We start from the raw sequence: 17,551 nt of genomic DNA, 5'->3' as shown, positions 1-17,551 counted from the left end.
TGAAAAGAATGGAGCTGCAGGAGACTCGGGCTCTAGGGCTGGCAGGAACCAGGCTGGGACTGGTCCTAAGAGGGGTTGAGCTCTGCCAACCCTGTCCAAAATCCAGGACCATTAACTCAGGGCTGAACTCACTCCATCTTTTCAGATCAGTATTCAACTGCATATTTTGTCCAAGTGCTGGTTTAAGCAATTCCCACATAAAGGAATCAGATGTTCATCTTCTTCAGATGTTGGGAGAGAAAAAGATAAAAAGAGTTACATGGCTGTAAAATGTGATTGTGACTATTCAGACCAGTTTGTTCCTTGATCAAGAATGTAAGTTTTTTTTTTTTCTTTAATGTAGTGAAGGCTTTCTTTTTACAGTGTCTACATGGTGTCATTTTCTTTTGCTGTTCCATTTCTAATGATAACTGTGTTTGGAGAAGCTGTTACGTGTTTCTATCACTCCATAGCATGGGGTGCTGCAGGAGAACAGAATGAAGAAAAGCAGCTGAAGAAAGGAAACCTGATCCTGTGGTGGGTGAGCAGCAGGCCCACAGGGTTTGCTTTTGGTTCCCCACTTCCCCAGAGCACTGGCCTGGCATCAGAGATGCCCAAGCTCCTCACCCTCTGCCTTGTCTTCCCTTGGATCCTGTTGGATTTGGAATCACAGCATAGTTTGGGTTGGGAGGGACCTTAAAGCTCATCCAGTTCCACCCCCTGCCATGGACAGGGACACCTGCCACTGTCCCAGGTTGCTCCAAGCCCCATCCAACCTGGCCTTGGACACCTCCAGGGATGGGCAGCCACAGCTTTGTCTCCCCTCCCTGCTCAGTGCTGAAGGGCTGAGGGCATGGTGCCAGGCAGGAACAGGCTCCTGGGGGCAGGAGGCACAGGGTGGCCTGGTTGTGGGGAGCCCCTTCAGCATGGACTGAGGTGCCCAGGTCGAGTGCTCAGTTTCAGGAGAGTTTTTGGGCTTCCTCCTTCACATGGCTGAAGCACACCCATGGAGAGGGGACCCTCTCACAACCTCCTGGAGGTACCTGCAACAGGTGATGTGAGCAGAGACCTTGGCTTGTGCTGCCTCAGAATTCTGGGATGTCAATAAGTTGTCACTTAACAACAGTGGGAACTGCAACACTTGGAGTTGTGGGAAAATCCTGTGCACCCCAAGTAGGCACTGTAGTCATGTAAAACACACTTAGGATATGAATTCACTCCAGAAGACTGTATTTTGTGTTTCCCAGGCAGTGGGGAGCAAGAGGGCATTTGGTTCTGCAAGATGTTTAACCAGATCTGAAAACCTCACCATGGAAGTTTAGGAAGAGGCGATGTCCCACTGCAGCCAGGTGGAAGGGAGTGCCAGGTGTAGATCTCCTGTGTTCTAATGGTATGTTCAGACTGAAAAATAGCCTCATCTAAATACTAATATTCAAATAACAGTTACCACAAATCCATTTGTTCCTGCCACAGACTTCAGAAAAATTGCTGCTTGTCTTCCCTCCCCCACGAGGCTGAATCCCAGCACCCCAGATTGTCGTGACTGCCTGGGATTGGTGACATCTCCAGTGAAATGTGTTGGAGCATCAAAACAGAGTGGGAGAAGCACAGCCTGGCTCCGGGAGCCAAAAATAGGTACTATCACTTGTCAGCTGAAGCCTCCCTTCTCCTTCCCCACCCAGCTCTCTGGCACGTGCAGCACATAATCGTGGTGTTCCCATCGGACCAAAGGAAAACCACATTCCTAAAGCAAGCAGGGCATTATGTGGTGGCCATGCTTTGGAGGCAGAGAACGTTAGGACATGGATTCTAAATTAGGGAACATTAGTGGTGATGGTTTGCAGATTTTCTGTGGGGAATGGGTGTAGAAAGGAGCACGGCTCATCTCCTGCAGTGCCATGTGGAAAAGCATCAGAGGTACACCATAAAATGGGGAGCTTGAATTCCCTTTATTGGACAGTTGCTCAAATCCTTGAATGAGTGAGTGATGAATGTAGCACATTGGATTTCTCCCTGGATCCTTTCTCTCCTTTATTCTGTGACTCTGAATCTCAGTCATGCTTTCACCTGTTTTTTTCAAGTCTGCCCACTGGAATATTTGTCCGCTTCTGCCAAACCCTAAAAGCTCCATTTCATTAAAAAAAGAGATCATTTGGGAAGGGTGAAGTTTGATGCACAAAGATAATGCTCTTTGAAGGTGTCTGCTCCTTTGGCAGTGACTGATTCAAAGGAGTTCCATTTCAAAATGTCTGTTCTGCTGCTCCCAAGGCTGCGCAGAGGAGGAGGGATTGTGCGAGGCCATATAAATCAGGGGCTGTTACAGGGATGTCAAACACAACTGCACCACGGGGTGCTAATGGTGAGCAGCTGAGGAGTCAGAGCAAGTCAGAACCAATGAAGAGAAGCCACAAAGCTCCTCTGTCTGGTTCTCAATGCTTCCCAAAAGTGCAGTGTCTGCACACTCCTGTTCTGTCCTGGGAAAAGCGCAGGCTGTTCTCTGATCCGTATCACATTTTCAAAGTGCTCCGGTAATTGGATGAGTAGGTTTGGTGGGAACCATCTTTGGTTCTCAATTCTCCCATCAGGAAAGATCTAAATGAAGCTATGTGAGCACATCTCCAGCCCAGGCTGCTTTCCCACGTCAGTCCACTGGATTTGTGCTCACCTGAGGCAGTGGTGACCAGGCCACTGGACACTCAGCAAGGGGCCTGGTGGATTAAACTTCCACTGGAGTGGAGGAAGAAAACTCACAATCTTTGTGCATGCAAATAGAGTTTCCTCCTTTTCCAGCAGCAGTTAAATCCCAAAGCTCTGACTCCAGTGAGTTTCTGAGTGCTGGAGTAAGAAGTGATTTGTAATCTTGGTGTGCAGCTTTTGGAGAAGGGGCCAGTGCTCATGCTTTCCCCCTTCCTCAATCCCATGAGCATTCCAGGTTTCCAGAGGTTCCAGCTGGCTCTTTCCATGCAGACTCAAGGCTGCGTGATGGACCCTGAGATTTGTGGGCACAGAGTGCAGGGGGATGTCACAGGGGAACAGTTTCCTTTCCTACAATGATGGTATGATCTTCACAGCTTCCCAAATGCCCATTAGTCCAGGAGAGAAGCTGAACTCAAACCAAAATGAAGGTGTTAGAGCTTTAAAACAGGCCACGAGACTCCCTTTGTACAGAAGGAATTCAGGCTGGTGGAAGGTTTCAGGGAATGGCTGTAGATTGTGAGCCAGGATCGTGGATGACCATGAGTCTGTTGGACAGGCTGTGCCTGTGCATGTCCCTGCGAGCACATTCCACCGCGGTTTCTGCACGAGTTTTTGTTATTTCTCAATATTCCCACTAATATTTCATGTATTTATCTTGGCTGTGGGTAATTTCAGCAGTGAAAGTGCTGACTCCGATGTCCTTCTGGGACATTGGCTTGGGACAACCCAAAAGTTTTGTGTGGGCCTGCAAAAAATGTTCTGCCCACTGGTCTCCAATCCCAAGAACATTCCTGTTTTCTCTGTATATCGTTATACACAGCACTGATAGAAGGATTACATTTGTGTAGAGGAATAACCCAACAATTACAAATATGATTTATTTTCCAGAGCTCTGGGTCACTAGAATGATGGGGCAGGAAAGACTGAGGTACAGCTGGATAACTCCAGATCCTGGCCAGTGGGGTTTGTGTCTCCCTTCCAAATCAGGCCAAGCAGAACCTGCTCCTCATCCTCAGTAAAGGGGGTGTTTGAGGAAGTGGGAGCTGGGAGAAAGGGGAATGTTGACTGTATCTCATGTTGTTCCTCTGGAAGGTTTTAATGATCTTTAGCTTCCATGTAGAAAGAGGCTCCTTCTGGAGCCAGGAGAGCTCCTCACTTGAGGAACAAAATCAAGGTCAGCTGCAGCCCTCGAGCCCGAGATTTACCTTTCTCAAACATCTCACATCTCTCTGGACCCCAGTGTTAGATGGGATATTAGGAAGAAATTCCTCCCCGTGAGGGTGGGGAGACCCTGGCACAGGGTACCCAAAGCAGCTGTGGCTGCCCCTGGATCCCTGGCAGTGTCCAAGGCCAGGTTGGATGGGGCTTAGAGCAACCTGAGTTAGTGGAAGGTGTCCCTGCCCATGGCAGGGGCTGGAATGGGATGAACTCTAATGTCCCTTCCAATCCAAACCATTCTGGGATTCTATGAATCCTCTCAGTGCTCTCAGGCTGACCCTGTTATTTTATGTCCTCTTTTACCTTACTTTAGTTAAAAAATGAAGATTTTTTTTGTACTGTACCTTCCACCCTGGCTCTTGAAGAGGGATCACTAGTTTAGCAGTGACACTGGGAAACACCATGGAAGTATTGCTGCTCTCCACTGGAAAAACAAGGGACATCTAAGGCTGCATCCAAGCAGAGTCTGAAGTGAAATGTACACAAAATTTAGGCACTTTACTCCAAAATCATGATCCTGGAAAACCTGCTCTTGGCTTTCCCTGCTGCAGGAGCTGCCTGTGCAAGGCAGACTCTTAACCCTCACTGTTTAACTTCTTCCTCTGCCATCTCCAAGCACTTGAAGGGATGTCTTCCCAGACACACCTTTCCTGCTGACAAGACTTACTGGTATTTCTCCCTAAAATACTTGGATCAAAATGGCCTCAGTCTGGTGGCAGAGGGCAGGAGCTGCTTCTGCTGGGCTGGCCATGTGTCCCATGGTTGGAGCAGTCCAGTCCCCAAAGCAAGCTCATGTCTCTTTACCTGTTCTTGAAAAGGCCAAATGACCCCAAGTACACTGTCCAGGAAGTATCCCACGTTCAAGGCCAGCCTTGGAACTCCTCCTAAAGCTCCTTTGAGGGCCCTTGTGCTGCACCTCTTGGGAACAAGGAGGATTCCCATGACTTTTCAACATCTCCTCCCCAGGGGTTTGTGTGTTAACTCTGACATCAGGTGACATCATCACCTCATTGCAGTGTGGAGCACCAGAGAGTCCCAAACTGCACTGCAAACAGGGCAGGTGGCACGAATGGAGCTGAGCAATTTGAAATCAAACAGTCTCAGTTATTAGGGAATTCATGTCCTGGCAGCCAGAGCAGTAAAGACAGAGAGGTATCACTTCAGGGTGCTCAGAACGGGATGGGGAGAGCAAAACTACATCCAGCTAAGTCTGTAGGTCAAGACTAAGCTATCTCTAATTGCAGCCAGGTGAAACACTCGAGTAGATAGTCTGCAAGTGCTTTACAAAAAAATGGAAAGAAAAAGCTTTTTGTACAAGCATTAATCTTGATGCCTAACTGGGGTCAGCTGGGAGTGCAAGGAGAGAATTCAGCGCAGTCAGCACCAGCCTGTAAAGATCTATGTCTGGCTTTGCATTTCATTCTGTTTATCTGGGCTATTAATTAGCTCCTTTCAGTTTCCCTGGGAAGATCTGTGTGTTAGGGCTCCTGAACACTCATAAAGATCCATCATTGATTGCTTGGGCAGCTAAATTGGGTCGACACTTCACCACTCAGAGGTGTCTTAACTTTGCATCCTTTTCTGCTAGGGCAGGAATTCTGGAGATGACTTCAATCTTCTTGGAACCCACTTGTACACATTGCTTTCCTAATTTCATGCCTAGGTATGGCATTTCCATTACAAAGGAGTTGTGTTGTTGAGCTCTGCTGGTCTGGGTTTTTCAATAGCTGATCAGAGCTTCTGGTCATGTGCTTATGCTCTTTTCCCTCAGAACAAAACATCCTCTACACAGATCCTGGACTATCAAAGCCCCCGAAACAGTTCAAGTGACAAACACAACCCCAATGGCAGCCTGAGAATTGATGTCTCCCAGTGGGGCTGTTGAATATGCACAAACGTATGGTCTGTTTTCCAATGTGCCTGTCAGAGCCCTGCTGCTGCCTCCAGCAGAGAAAAATATTTGTCATAGGCCATTTCTCCCCAAACTTTACTGCTTGCAGGAAATAGAGAATGTTCTTTTCCAACATATTTATTTGTATTTGACTGTAATCACAAAGGGTTGTGTTTCCCCCCTTTCTCTGGTGACCCGGAGAGGTTCACTTCTGTCAGTTCTGTCATTATCTCTCACAGAGCTGTAAGCCTTTTCACCCTTTCCTCTGGTGTCAGCTGGACTCCAGGTACAAATTCCATATAGGAGGTGAGCTTAAAGGTGGGTGTTCTCCTTTCAGATTTACTGAGCACCCTGTGCAGGTTTTCCTGTTTTTTAAAATCCCCATTCTCTTGTTCAGGTACCTGGGGAAGGTGTTCTGATGTGAACCAGGCTTTCCAACACAACTGTAAATGCTGCTAAGTTTTCCCACCATCTCTTTTGCTGTCTGTGTTTCCCCATACATTGACCAAGGGAGCTCTTTGGTCAGAGGGAAAATCCCCACTGTGGGAGCTGACTTAAAGCAGTGTCACTGCTCAATCCCCAAAATCTGTGTGAAGCTTTTTGTTGGGGTTAATTAAGTTCCTAAGTTGGCGTACAACTTGAATATTCAATTACCTTTGTGGTTTGGACCCTCCTGCTGCAGTGTCACCCCACCCTCCCTGGGACCAGGAACTCCAAACAGGGATTTTGTCCACGTTTCAGTCTGTGTTGGCATTCTCTCATTCTTCCCAATGTCCCATCTAAACCTACCCTTCTTCTGGTGTCGGTTTCAGGTGAAGTGCAAGATATCTTACCTTAGTCACTCCTAATGGGACAGCCATCATTCACTTGTCTCGACTGAGAATTAGTGAAACCTTTCATGTGTCAGAGCCACCTGTAGCCAGGAACAAGACCAAGATCTTCCTCTTCCGGGTGTGGAAACAGCGAGGTACCTGCTCTTGTGTCTGAGTTCCCACTGCTGCCTTCCCACAGCAGGAGCCTGTGCCCAGCAGGTGCTTCTTCAGGAGTCTTCTGGAAGCACCACACCTCAGGCACTGTTGCATTTGCCTGAAACTGCATGCAGAACTTAAAAAAAAAAAAAAAAAAAAAAAAAAAAAAAAAAAAAAAAAAGAAGAGTAAGAGAACAGGAGTGGTTTTGAGTTTTTTCTTCCTGATATCTTTCACTGGTACTTTTTACAGCTTTCTTTTTAAGCTGAGCATAATTCGTGAACTCTGCTCTTTAGAAAAAAAAAAAAAAACAACACACGTTAACAGCAGTAGTAGCAGTAAACACAAAAACAAATGTCAGTCATACTATTCCTTGTGGTCTCCTGTGCTGCCTTGTCCAAAGGCAGTGGTTCCCAGAATGTCCTGGCAGCCTCAGCAGTGGTGGATACCATGATGACACCCCAGAAGGAGCAGCTGAGTGCTACTGATTGCTGGAGGTCAGCAGGAAAACGCTGGACTCCCATCTGAAAACACAAACCCAACAGAACATGGACTGAGCAGCAGCATGGAAGAGGGGTCAGAGGCAGATTGCAGCCCTTTGGGACTGGGAAAACAGGAGATTTGTGAGAAAGCTTTTCTCCCTCTGTCAAATCTCTGTTATTTGTTACCTGCCTCAGAGGGCTCACGGCTGAAAAATACCATTGCTTTGCTTCGTGGAATCTAAATGTCCACATGATACAGACATAAACCTCAATTTCTTTTCAGCCCTCACCAAAGGTTTTTGGTCACGGAAGGAGAGTCATTTTGTGAAATTGATTTTTGTTGAATACCTACACTTCTGTGCTTTCAGAAACGAAGGACACTTCTGATAACAACTTCTGATAGCCTGAACATCTTTCTTGACCAGTTCCCCACTTTTAGCAATATAAGTTTGTTCCAAGCATCTGTATTCTCTCTAGTTTTTGGAAGTGATGCTTTTTAGCTGAATTCCTCTGGCAATGTGAAGGCATCTTGCTTGTGCACAAAATGTCCATTGCCTGTATAGCATTAGAGCATTTTCCTCCCAGATTCCCCTGCCAGCATGTGCCTTCCTCTATGGGAGGAGGAAATGCATTTCAACTTTTGGTCCTTCTAAGAGCATCCCTTAAAAAATGTGTATTAGTGCAGAGGAAAGCAGGTGAAGCAACAGCCTGGGCAACATTTACACTGTGGTGGTTTCTGGTCACAAGGAACCTGGATCAGCACCTTCACCTCTTCTTGTGGCGGTGGTGTTCAAACCCCACCGATCCCTGCTGGAGTCAACTCCCCACCTTTTGTTTCCTGCTGCTCCCTCTGCCTCATTCAGTGTCTCTGAAGACCTTAGTGTCTCACTTGGACACAGAGTCACATTCTGACCTCTCGGAGACACATTTCATATTTCCCAGAATCAATAACTTCCGATGCAGTTACAGGAATAGCGGGCAGTCAATAAGTCCCGTCAGGTTCTGTTAGGAGGAACAGCGGAGCAGTGTAAGGATGACATTTCTTAGGGAACTGCTATCCAGGCATATTTGTTGTTTCAAGTTGTCTGACTTCAGGGCTCAGCCAGGGCCTGCAGCCTGTAGCACTCATGTAATTTTATTTTAAACCTGCCACTCAGATGCTGAGGGAATAACACCAGTGGTAGAACCCCTGTGTGACAGCAGACCCAGGAATCCTGATGTGCCAAGTGCCCAGACCTGTCAGGGAGATCCTATGGGCTCTCATGGCTCCATCACCCATGTTCCACATCCCATCAGAGCCCCTGGTTTGCTTTCCTGGCTTTGATCACTGCTCCCCTGGGATGAGTGATGGAAAGGTGGGAGAAAGGTGGTGTTTTTGCAGAAATGTTGCCCTGAAGGGTTGTTTAAGCAACAACAAAAAAGTGAAATTAATATCTGTGAGAAGTGTCAGATTGGAGCTTGAGGAGTCAGACTCTTCACCTATCTGAAGGCTGCCCACATTCTCCCTGCCAGAGCTCTCAGTACAGCACCATCCCTTGGTGCAAAATGTGTTCTTTGCTTTTTAAACTGTCCTCATGTCCCCATATTGCTCAGTCCTACAGCTGAGAAAGAGTCAGACTGTGCTGATGGGGGTAAGAGGTTGCACTGGAAACAGTAGGAAGGAATGTCAGCTAATTCACCCTGGTTTTAGAGATGCTTAAGAATTGCAAGAGGTTAGAATGACTTAAAAATAAAATGCATGCAGAATGAGTCAATAACTCTGCTTTTAAACCAGGAGCTGCTGGGAACAGAAGCTTGTTTCTCTCCTTAGCAAATCAGGGCTGCATCCCTGCTATTGCTCTCTGGGAAGAGACCGGCATGCTCTCCTCTGACAATGACATCACCAAGGTCTTGTCCAGACTTTTGCAGTGTTCCCAGGTGCTGCAGCACAACCTTTCCTGGCAGGAAGGTAATTTCAGAAGCACCATGATCACAATGTACAGATCCTGTGGCAAAAGTATCCGCCAGGGCTCCAGGCATCCTTCTGTGGCACGCTATGAGCTTGGGGGATGGAAACCCTTTGTAAACCAGGTCTTGTTCTGAAAAGTTTAATTTTATAACTGTTCAAGTTTTTCCCTTTGTCAGATAACATGGTAAAAATGAAGAAGTCCATTATTTCCTCCATGAAAAATCCATTATATTTATAGGAAATCCCTTCATAGCATTTGAAAGGGTGATGAGGTTTGTCTGAGCATTCCAGTTGGAGGAAGCAAAGCTAAAACTATGACTTTAAAGGGCTGTCTGAGAGTTCATGAACAAGATTATTACAGCAAACAGGATTCTGTCCCTGTCCCAACCTATTGTCCAAGGTCTTTATTCCTTCCTGTTTCTGTGGTTCATTGTCCCTGTCTTCACTACATCATAGCAATGACTGGTTTTGAATTGTTGAATTAGCAAACTAAGGTAATTTTACTCATATTTACTCTTCCATCACAAGGTTCTAATAGCACTCTGTGCCTCCAGTTCCTGCCATTTAAAGCAGAGGGACACTTCAGCCACTGTGTCCAAGCAATGACTCCTGGAATCATTGTTTCTGTATATTCAGTTTTAAACACCTAAAATCACAGTCTGAGATACAGACCAAAAGGAAGGACACTCGTGGGAGTTGTAGGTGTTGACACAACAGTCAAGTCTATTTGGTCTCAAGTTTTATGTGTGGACTTGCTCATCTAACTCTGGCTGATCTGTTTGTATCTCTCACAGATAATGAGGCCTTTTCTTTCCATTTCCAGGAATCCCCCAACAGATCTGATTCCAGCCGTATGACCCAACACCTCAGCTGACCCTTTCAGGTAACACACAGAAAGGGCCAGGCTGTGCTGCTGTTGGTTCCTGCCACAAGCAAAGGTGAGGTTTGTGAGGTGTGCTGGGATCCCCAGGAGCGATGGGCTGTATTTTCCAGGCATCCTCAGCTGTTGGTCTAAGGTTATTTCTTTGATTTCCCAAGCCCAGAGGCAAAAGACCGTTTCTGTGTGCTAAGCATCAATTCTTTTCCTTTTCTTCTTATCCTTTCTCCTCTCCACAGTTTTCCTCTTGCTTTGAATTCTCTCAGACCGCTGCCATCTCACTTCCCCTGGCACAGGAGAAAACGTGATGGTGTTTACAGAGCAGAAGCACTGGGACTCAGGAGATGTGAAAGGTGGCCCTGCTGGCTCTACCTCCAACACCTCTCCATGGTTCTGACTTCCTGTCAGGATAACCTGGACTAAAATCCCTCTGTGCTTTTCCTTTTCCTACAGTGTCTAACACAACCTCAGGTAAGACCTTTAGGCACTCCCATTATATGAATGAGAACAAGATTGTTGGTGTCAGTAATTAACATTCTTGTGGGGTTGCTGGAAAAGCTTTGGGATAAACACCACCTGGAATCCTTGCCTGGCTTATGTGGTTTTTAAGATGCAGAGGAGATTGATCCTGTTTGCACAAGAGGGCATGGACCATCTGTCTCCTCTCTTACTGGATGTGCAGAGTCTATCAGTTCAAAGAGGAGTTGTTGTAGCTCAGGGAGAAGTGGGACACTGGAAAAGTGAGGGCATGGACAGTGGGGAAGCAGAATGGTGTGGCAAGCACATTTCTCTCTCTCTCAGGATTTTTTATTGAGGTGCACAGAGAGAAATGAAAGAGAAAACATTTTCTATTTCTGCTCCTTGTTTTTCTCTTGTGGAATGTGTTTGGAGAATTGTTTACCCAGAGTGAGCGCTTGGTTGGACCATGGTGGATTGTTTGGGCCTGAGAGCCAATCTGGGCTCTGGAGAACAGGGTCACGAGTTGTGAGTTAGTTAGATATGATAGTTAGAGAAAGTAGCATGTAGTATTTAGTATCCTCTTTTATATAGCATATTAATGTATTATAACATAATTATAATTAAGCAATCATTCAGCTTTCTGAAATGGAGTTAGACATCATCATTCTTCCCTTTGGGTTCACCGACATCTACAACAGATTGGTGTGGCCAGTGTGTCCCCAGTAATGATCTCATCTGAGAACAAGGACTAATGACAACCACCAAAACAGGAAAATACAGTCACTGTGAGCACCTGTGGCATGGTGTCATCCCATGACAGGCTTCCAGAGATGAAATCTCACACTACTGACATGGATGACAAAAATCCCGTTGACTGCAGTAACATCAGCCTTTCCCCTTAGGTGTTACTTGTATTTCTCTCCTTCTGGATGATCAGAGACTTATATCCCACATCATTATGCACTTCCTGATAACAAATCCCTTTTCTTTTAAATTGCAGATTGGATTCCAGTAAACCCTGCATTTTGGATTTTAGGTTCCCTCCATCTACCTCTGAAAACCCTAAATAAACAAACATTGGATTAGACCTCAACAGATCCCTTGCTCAGCAAGGGAAGCCTTTAAAAGCATTTTACACCAACTGCCCTGTTTGTGTTTCAGACTCTGTCAACCTGGCACTCAAGGAGCTCCACCTTCCTCTCAGCCATCTCAGGGAACTCAGCTCAGTGTTTGGAAGGTTTGCCTCCATTTATGACCCTCCCTGATTCCAGTGAGGAGCTGGAATTGCTGTTGACCTCAGGAATGACAGAAGTATACGCTGGGGTTGGAGGGTTTCTGGCATATGACCTGCTAACCTAGAATTTGCTTGGCAAAGTCCAGAGGATGACTTTTAACCTCAGAGCAGTTTGCAAAACCACATCTGTGACCAATAAATGTAAAAAATTAATGAAAAAATAAATCTAGCCCCTACTGAAGGATGAAAGACAGCACACCTTGCTGGGCACTGGTGCTGGAATCAGGATGGAGATTGGGACTAATCGGACAGGCCATGTGCCAGATGTTGTCCATGAACTGAGCCAATGCCTCACACAAGGGAGGCAGCACAGCAGGTTAAACTGAAGGTATCTCATAGCTCTAAGTCTTAAACTTAACGAGCCACGTCTTTATTTGTGCTGCAGCCCCTTCTTAGCCCAAATTGCCTTTACCAGCTGCCAGAGGATGCCTGGTAACGGAAAATTCTCTGGGTAACAATAAATTGGTGTAACGATTGAGTGTCACCTCACATCCTGCTAAGCAATAGAGAAATCACCACGAGAAAAATAGGCACGACCAGAGTGGCACTGAACAGTGCAATCCTAATTCCATCACCCTTCTTGTGGGCGACTGATAACCCAGAGCAATTTACAGCTGCTCTGAAGCGGCTCCAAGTCTCAGCAGGAGTCGGGAAAGCTCAGTGTAGCCTCGGGACTGAGAAGTCGAAAGGAGCAGGGGAGTTGTTGTTCCATAACCTTGCCTTTGCACCAAAACCAGGGGGCTGGTTTGGAATGGGAAGCACTCCAAGCAAAACACAAAATTTTAATCACCGAAATGAAGGTCCTCCTCTGGCTCCCTCTCTGGAGAATAGTCTGTCTCTGATGATCGTGCACAGACTCCCAAAGAAGGTAAATTTTGGATTTTAATCTCTACGTCAGCGTGTGAATGACAGCGTTAAATCTTGGCTGTAAGGCTGAGATATCTCCAAGAGGAGAAAAACACTTTTTCCACTTAAGTGGCTGAGGTAGAGGAGGTAAATATATTGTCTCCCACTATTAAAGGGTGAGGAAATCATTTATACATGTGTATTACACCTTTTCACTTAACAGTGGAGTTCTTTTTTAAATTCAAGAGTCTAAAAGTTTAGAAATACCAACATTAAGGTGGCCTATGCAACTGTAATTTGTCCCTTCCATGCATTTGCATTATGATACAGTATTTAATTCTAATTAGATCGCATGCTGTTCTTTCAACAGGTTCCTGGCCTCACTCATTGTACAGAATAGACTCTGCTCACTAAGTAATAATTTTATTTTCTCCTCGCTGTTCACTGTGTGGCCTGTGCTTTATTTACAGCAGACTATTCAAATATTGTTCTGAAGACAGATTTATTCATTTCCTCCTGAGCTTTTCCATGGGACTCATCACTATGGTATCCAAGTGCTTCACAAACTCTAATTCATTTTCTCAACACTGTAGTGAGAAATGGTGTTGCCCTTATTTTACAGACGAGGAACTTGGGTGTACAGACAGAATAGTAAAAAACATCTTTTCATTTCAGAGATCCAATTAGAAATACTCAGTGGCCTGATTTTGTCAGAAAATAGAACATGGCCAGGCATCTAATTGAGTCAGAAGTTGTATAAATTCTCAGTTATTGCAGATTTATCTGCAAGAGTTCTTCATTTCTGCAAGTCAGGCTTCAAAATGTCAGCCCAGGCACCTGGGCAGTGCTGACTGCACAATTAGTGCAGCGCTGGGCAGGCTCTGTTTAGGGACTGTGCTTTGCATCCCACAGATTCCAGAGGCTAAAAATCCTTTCTGGAAGCAGCAGTCACCTGCCCCACCCACAATGCTGTGCTTGCTTGCCCAGCAGTTCCTCACAGGGTGCATAAAATACCTACATCTGATTTTTGCAGTAAATGAGGTGGAAGTTGTTTAGGCACGTGCCTGGGTTCCCTGACCTTGGTTCAGTGTCTGAGCCTGGCATATCCTTCTGCACTGGTTGCCTTTATCCTGGCGTTTGATAACTGGGGAGTGTGTTTCTGTGCAGCCTGAGTACTGTTGCTTTATTGAATATGTACTTCTTTCCCATGTAGAGTTAACCCCAGTAATGTAATCCTGGGTTGACATCGATGCAGGCCATCAGCAATGTGGAAATTTCCCTCTGTGAGGGATGTCATGGTTGGCACAAGCTCCAGCACTCCAAGGGGGTGAGGTACATTCTTAGTGTATTTCAGGTACCTGCTGACTGTTTTCCAGGTGGTCTTCATTCCCATTCCTAAATCCTCACCTTTCTGTTCTGCCTCCCTCCCCCAGTTTCTGTCATTCCCATTACTCCATCACTGTCTCTAGTGAATTCCCTCTTCCCAAAGGCCCTGTTGCATCCCATACCCAGGCTTGGGGTCCTTTTCCCTTGCCCCACTCCAGCTCTTCCATCTGATCCCCTTTGCCCAGCAAGCTCTCCCTCAAACCTTGACCAGAGCACAGGGACAGCTCCCAGTCCTCCCAGGCTGCACGTCCTCCTCCTAGCAACATCTCCCATTTCCACTCTGGTTTAAAGTCTTCTCCCAGCAGCCTGGCTTCCAGACTCTTTCTTATGAGCTTTGCTTTATCCCTCCCTCAAGGCAGATCTGTTTTTCCTTCTGGCTCATTCCCTTTCACCACCCTGGAGAACCTGTCTCTCTCCAGAGCCTCTATGCCTGCCAACTTACCTGTCCCAGACCCAGTTCCTGTCCCCATTGTGTGTTTTTCAAGGAGCTTCCTCCTCTGTGTTTCCCAAGAAGACTGGAAGGACAGGTCTGCCCTTCCTACCTGCAGACATAGCATGGTCCAGAGCAGCCAGGAACTGGAGCTGCAGGTCTAGCTCTGATCCCACAGCCCTGGGCTGTGATGAGGATGGAGCTGCTGGGGAGTGGAAGCGCCAGGAAGCCCCTGCCAAGAACCAGCAGGACTTTCAGGAGGGTTTTCATAGTGGGGTTTGAGGGAACACCTCTGACAAAGTGACCACTCTCATTTTCAGACTAGAAAATCCCTGACAGAAGGAACAGAAGGAGAAATGGTTATATTTTAACCCAAGGTATGAACTTCAGATGCCTAAATTTCAGCACAGTGGTTAGTCTGGCCCTATTAAACGCGACTGAGGGCAGGATTTCACGATGAGAATTGCTAACCAGCTTTAATAGGAGTTACACTACCAGTCCTGCCTTTTAATCACCACTTCCATTTTCAGGATAAATTGCAGCTGGTTGCTGGTAATCCTTGTGGCATATCAGATAGCAGTGTAGCTCGGCAAGGGTAAGCTGGAGAAACCCAAACATCCTTCTGAGGAGGTAATTATTCCATTGTGAAAATGCCCCGGGATATTTTTAGTGGCCAAACCCCTGTTTCCTGACAGAAACATAAAATAATGAAGCAAGCTTCACAAGGAGAGATGCCTCAGACACCTGTATTAGCTGGTGCTTTGCAGTCACGTCAGCGTTTAATTCGCCGTGTGCATCCCTGCATCCCTGTACAGCAAAATCCACACCTGTGTTTGGGGCACTGCACACTCTGCCAGCCTCTGCCTCGCAGAAAATCCTCTCCATAAACAAATCTGCAAATCCCGCTGGATCAAGAAGAATTTCACGGGAATATAGAGCTGCCTGCAACAAGAGGGACACCCTTGCCACACACACTGAGGTTATCAAGGGAAACTTTCCTTAACAGGAGTCTCACAACCAGCATAAAAGCCTGTTTTTTTTGGACCAGATTATTTAAATTTAATTTAAAAATGTTTTGCAACATGTTTTGCAGGGGAGGTACCTATGTTTCACATCCTGCAGTGCCCCAGGGGTCTGGCTCTCCCAGTTACCTCCAGCCCTGGTCCCATGTAATTTATGTCCTGAAAGAGATGATTCAATTAGTCAGTGATAAAATGAGCAAGGACACAGTGTGCATTGTAAAAATATAATTTAGTGGGAAACAAACTAAGATGGAAAAAATATCAGGGTACACTCCATATGATTAATGAAGGAGGAATGTATATTTATAGCTTTTATTGTGTCTTTTCTAAGGAGACTGGATCTGGCAGTAGGGCTGGAACGGGCTGGTAGCGATGTGGCATTCCAGTGATTTGGATTTGAATGGCAAATGCTGTATAAAACTAATTACCCCCAGGAGGATGAAAATACATTGCATTTGCCTCTTAGGAGCACGTCTAGCCTTTTCTTCACGTTATTTATCTTTGAGAAGCATGTTTACTGGGAGAGGCGACATCCCGAACAGAGCAGCAGAGTCGCTCCCCAAGAAAACAAGTTTCCGCAAGTTATTTTTCTACATTTAGCTCGATTTCGGGTTTCTTGCCGGTTCTGGACTGCTGGTAACCAGCACCATGGCAGAGCAGGGCTCTCTCTTCCCACACCCTCCGGCTCGCCACATAGCGGAGATACCCGGATTGCTGCCGAACCGTCAGGTTTTCCACGTTTTTACGTGCGGGAAACGCGCAGTTCCCGCACCCGTGCTGGGCCGGTCCAGGAGAGGGGAAAACATGGATTTTTTGCGTTAAAACCCACGAACTTTACGCACCGAACGCCTGAGGGAAGGAGGGGGCAGCGCGGGCAGCGCGTCGCCCCTCAGCAGAGGGCGGCGGCCCCGCCCCCACCCCCCCCCCCGCGCGCACGCGCAGGCGCGGTGGCGCGCGCGGGGGGGCGGACGCGCGCACACCTGGCGCGGGGGTCGGGGGCGGGGGGGGAGGAGCGCGCGCATGCGCGAGGCGGGGGCGGGCGGGAGGCGGCGCGCGCCCCGCGGGGTCCGTGTGAGGGAGGGACGGAGCGAGCGAGCGGCGGAGCCCGGCCCGCGATGGAGTGAGGGAGGGAGCGCGGCCGCTCCGCCCGCCCGCCGCTCTCCCTCCGCCGCCTCCGCGCAGCCCGCCCGGTAGGGAAGGAACGCAGGAGGAGCCCCCCCGGGGGAGGGGCTGGCGCTGGGTGCAGCCCGGCTGCCGGGCGCGGGGAGTGGAGCGATGGCGGCGCGGAGAGCCCGGCGGCTCCTCGGCTCCCTGTGCATCGCCCTTCTCTTCGCGCAGCCCGCACCGACCGGCGCCGCGGCGCGGAGCGGCTCCCGGAGCCTCCTGACGGGTAAGAGCGCGGCGAGACCCCGGAGGCGGCGGGCGCGGAGCTGTGCGGGGGCGCGGAGGGGTCCCGGGGGCGGCGGGGCCCGGGGCGGCCCCGGCAGGGCGAGCGGTGCCGAGGGGCTGAGCCCGCTGCGCTCCCCCCGTGCGGGCACCAGCAGGGGCCACTGCGAGCCTCGGCGAGCGGCGGCGGTGCCTCCCCGCGAACAAGGGACACCTGGAGCCCCCTCTGCGGGGGATTGAACGCTTCACCCACCTGTGCTCCTGGCTCGCTGGTACCGTGGAGGGGAGCCAGGCACACCTGAGGGGAATCAGGCTTGCAGCTCACCAGTGAGGGGAGAAGGGCACACCTGAGTGGGATCGGGCTTGCGGTTTACCCCTGAGGGGAGCCGGGCACGGGCGGTCTCTGCCCCAGCTCTGGAGGGCTGCTGGAAGCGGCACGGACTCGGTACCGGCAACCTGTGGAGAGAGAGGAACTTGCCTGGGAACTGCCGCAGTAGCCCAGAAATGAGCGGTCTGGCAGCGTTTCAGCCGCGGTAGTTCTCACACCTTTTACCATTGTTGTCTTTAATGGTCTATGATTGAATCCTGGTTCTTTATAGGCTACGGAAAACGTAATCTCACCCAGGTGAGGCAGGAGAAGGCTCTCTCAAAAGCCCTTGCATGAGACCAT

At 48.2% G+C, this 17,551-nt stretch overlaps 1 protein-coding gene and 1 long non-coding RNA gene across 15 annotated transcripts in view; both read left to right on the top strand.

Annotated features, from left to right (window-relative positions):
* The first annotated feature begins 1,213 nt into the window (after positions 1-1,213).
* Positions 1,214-13,101, top strand: LOC128794955 (uncharacterized). Of its 6 annotated transcripts, XR_008433328.1 has the most exons (8): positions 4,953-5,046; positions 5,483-5,557; positions 6,025-6,103; positions 6,183-6,230; positions 6,598-6,752; positions 10,005-10,119; positions 10,298-10,529; positions 11,518-13,101. It is a non-coding gene; the product is annotated as an uncharacterized LOC128794955 (long non-coding RNA). The 6 variants fall into 6 exon arrangements; XR_008433330.1 differs by having other exon boundaries at positions 5,488-5,557; positions 10,005-10,529; XR_008433326.1 differs by having other exon boundaries at positions 10,005-10,529.
* Positions 13,102-16,549: 3,448 nt separating this feature from the next.
* The window catches only part of NEO1 (neogenin 1), a 164,371-nt gene continuing 163,369 nt past the window's right edge, over positions 16,550-17,551 (top strand). For all 9 annotated transcript variants that reach the window (XM_053955283.1, XM_053955285.1, XM_053955282.1 and 6 more), the window contains exon 1: positions 16,550-16,885. In XM_053955283.1, the coding sequence (XP_053811258.1) occupies positions 16,771-16,885 (115 nt within the window). In that variant the 5' untranslated portion in view covers positions 16,550-16,770. The remainder of the gene's footprint in view (positions 16,886-17,551) is intronic.

This window comes from Vidua chalybeata, chromosome 13, assembly GCF_026979565.1.
Source record: "Vidua chalybeata isolate OUT-0048 chromosome 13, bVidCha1 merged haplotype, whole genome shotgun sequence".
NCBI lineage: Eukaryota > Metazoa > Chordata > Aves > Passeriformes > Viduidae > Vidua > Vidua chalybeata.
The sequence above is the reverse complement of the archived record's forward strand: the minus strand, read 5'-3'. Positions and strand labels throughout refer to the sequence as shown.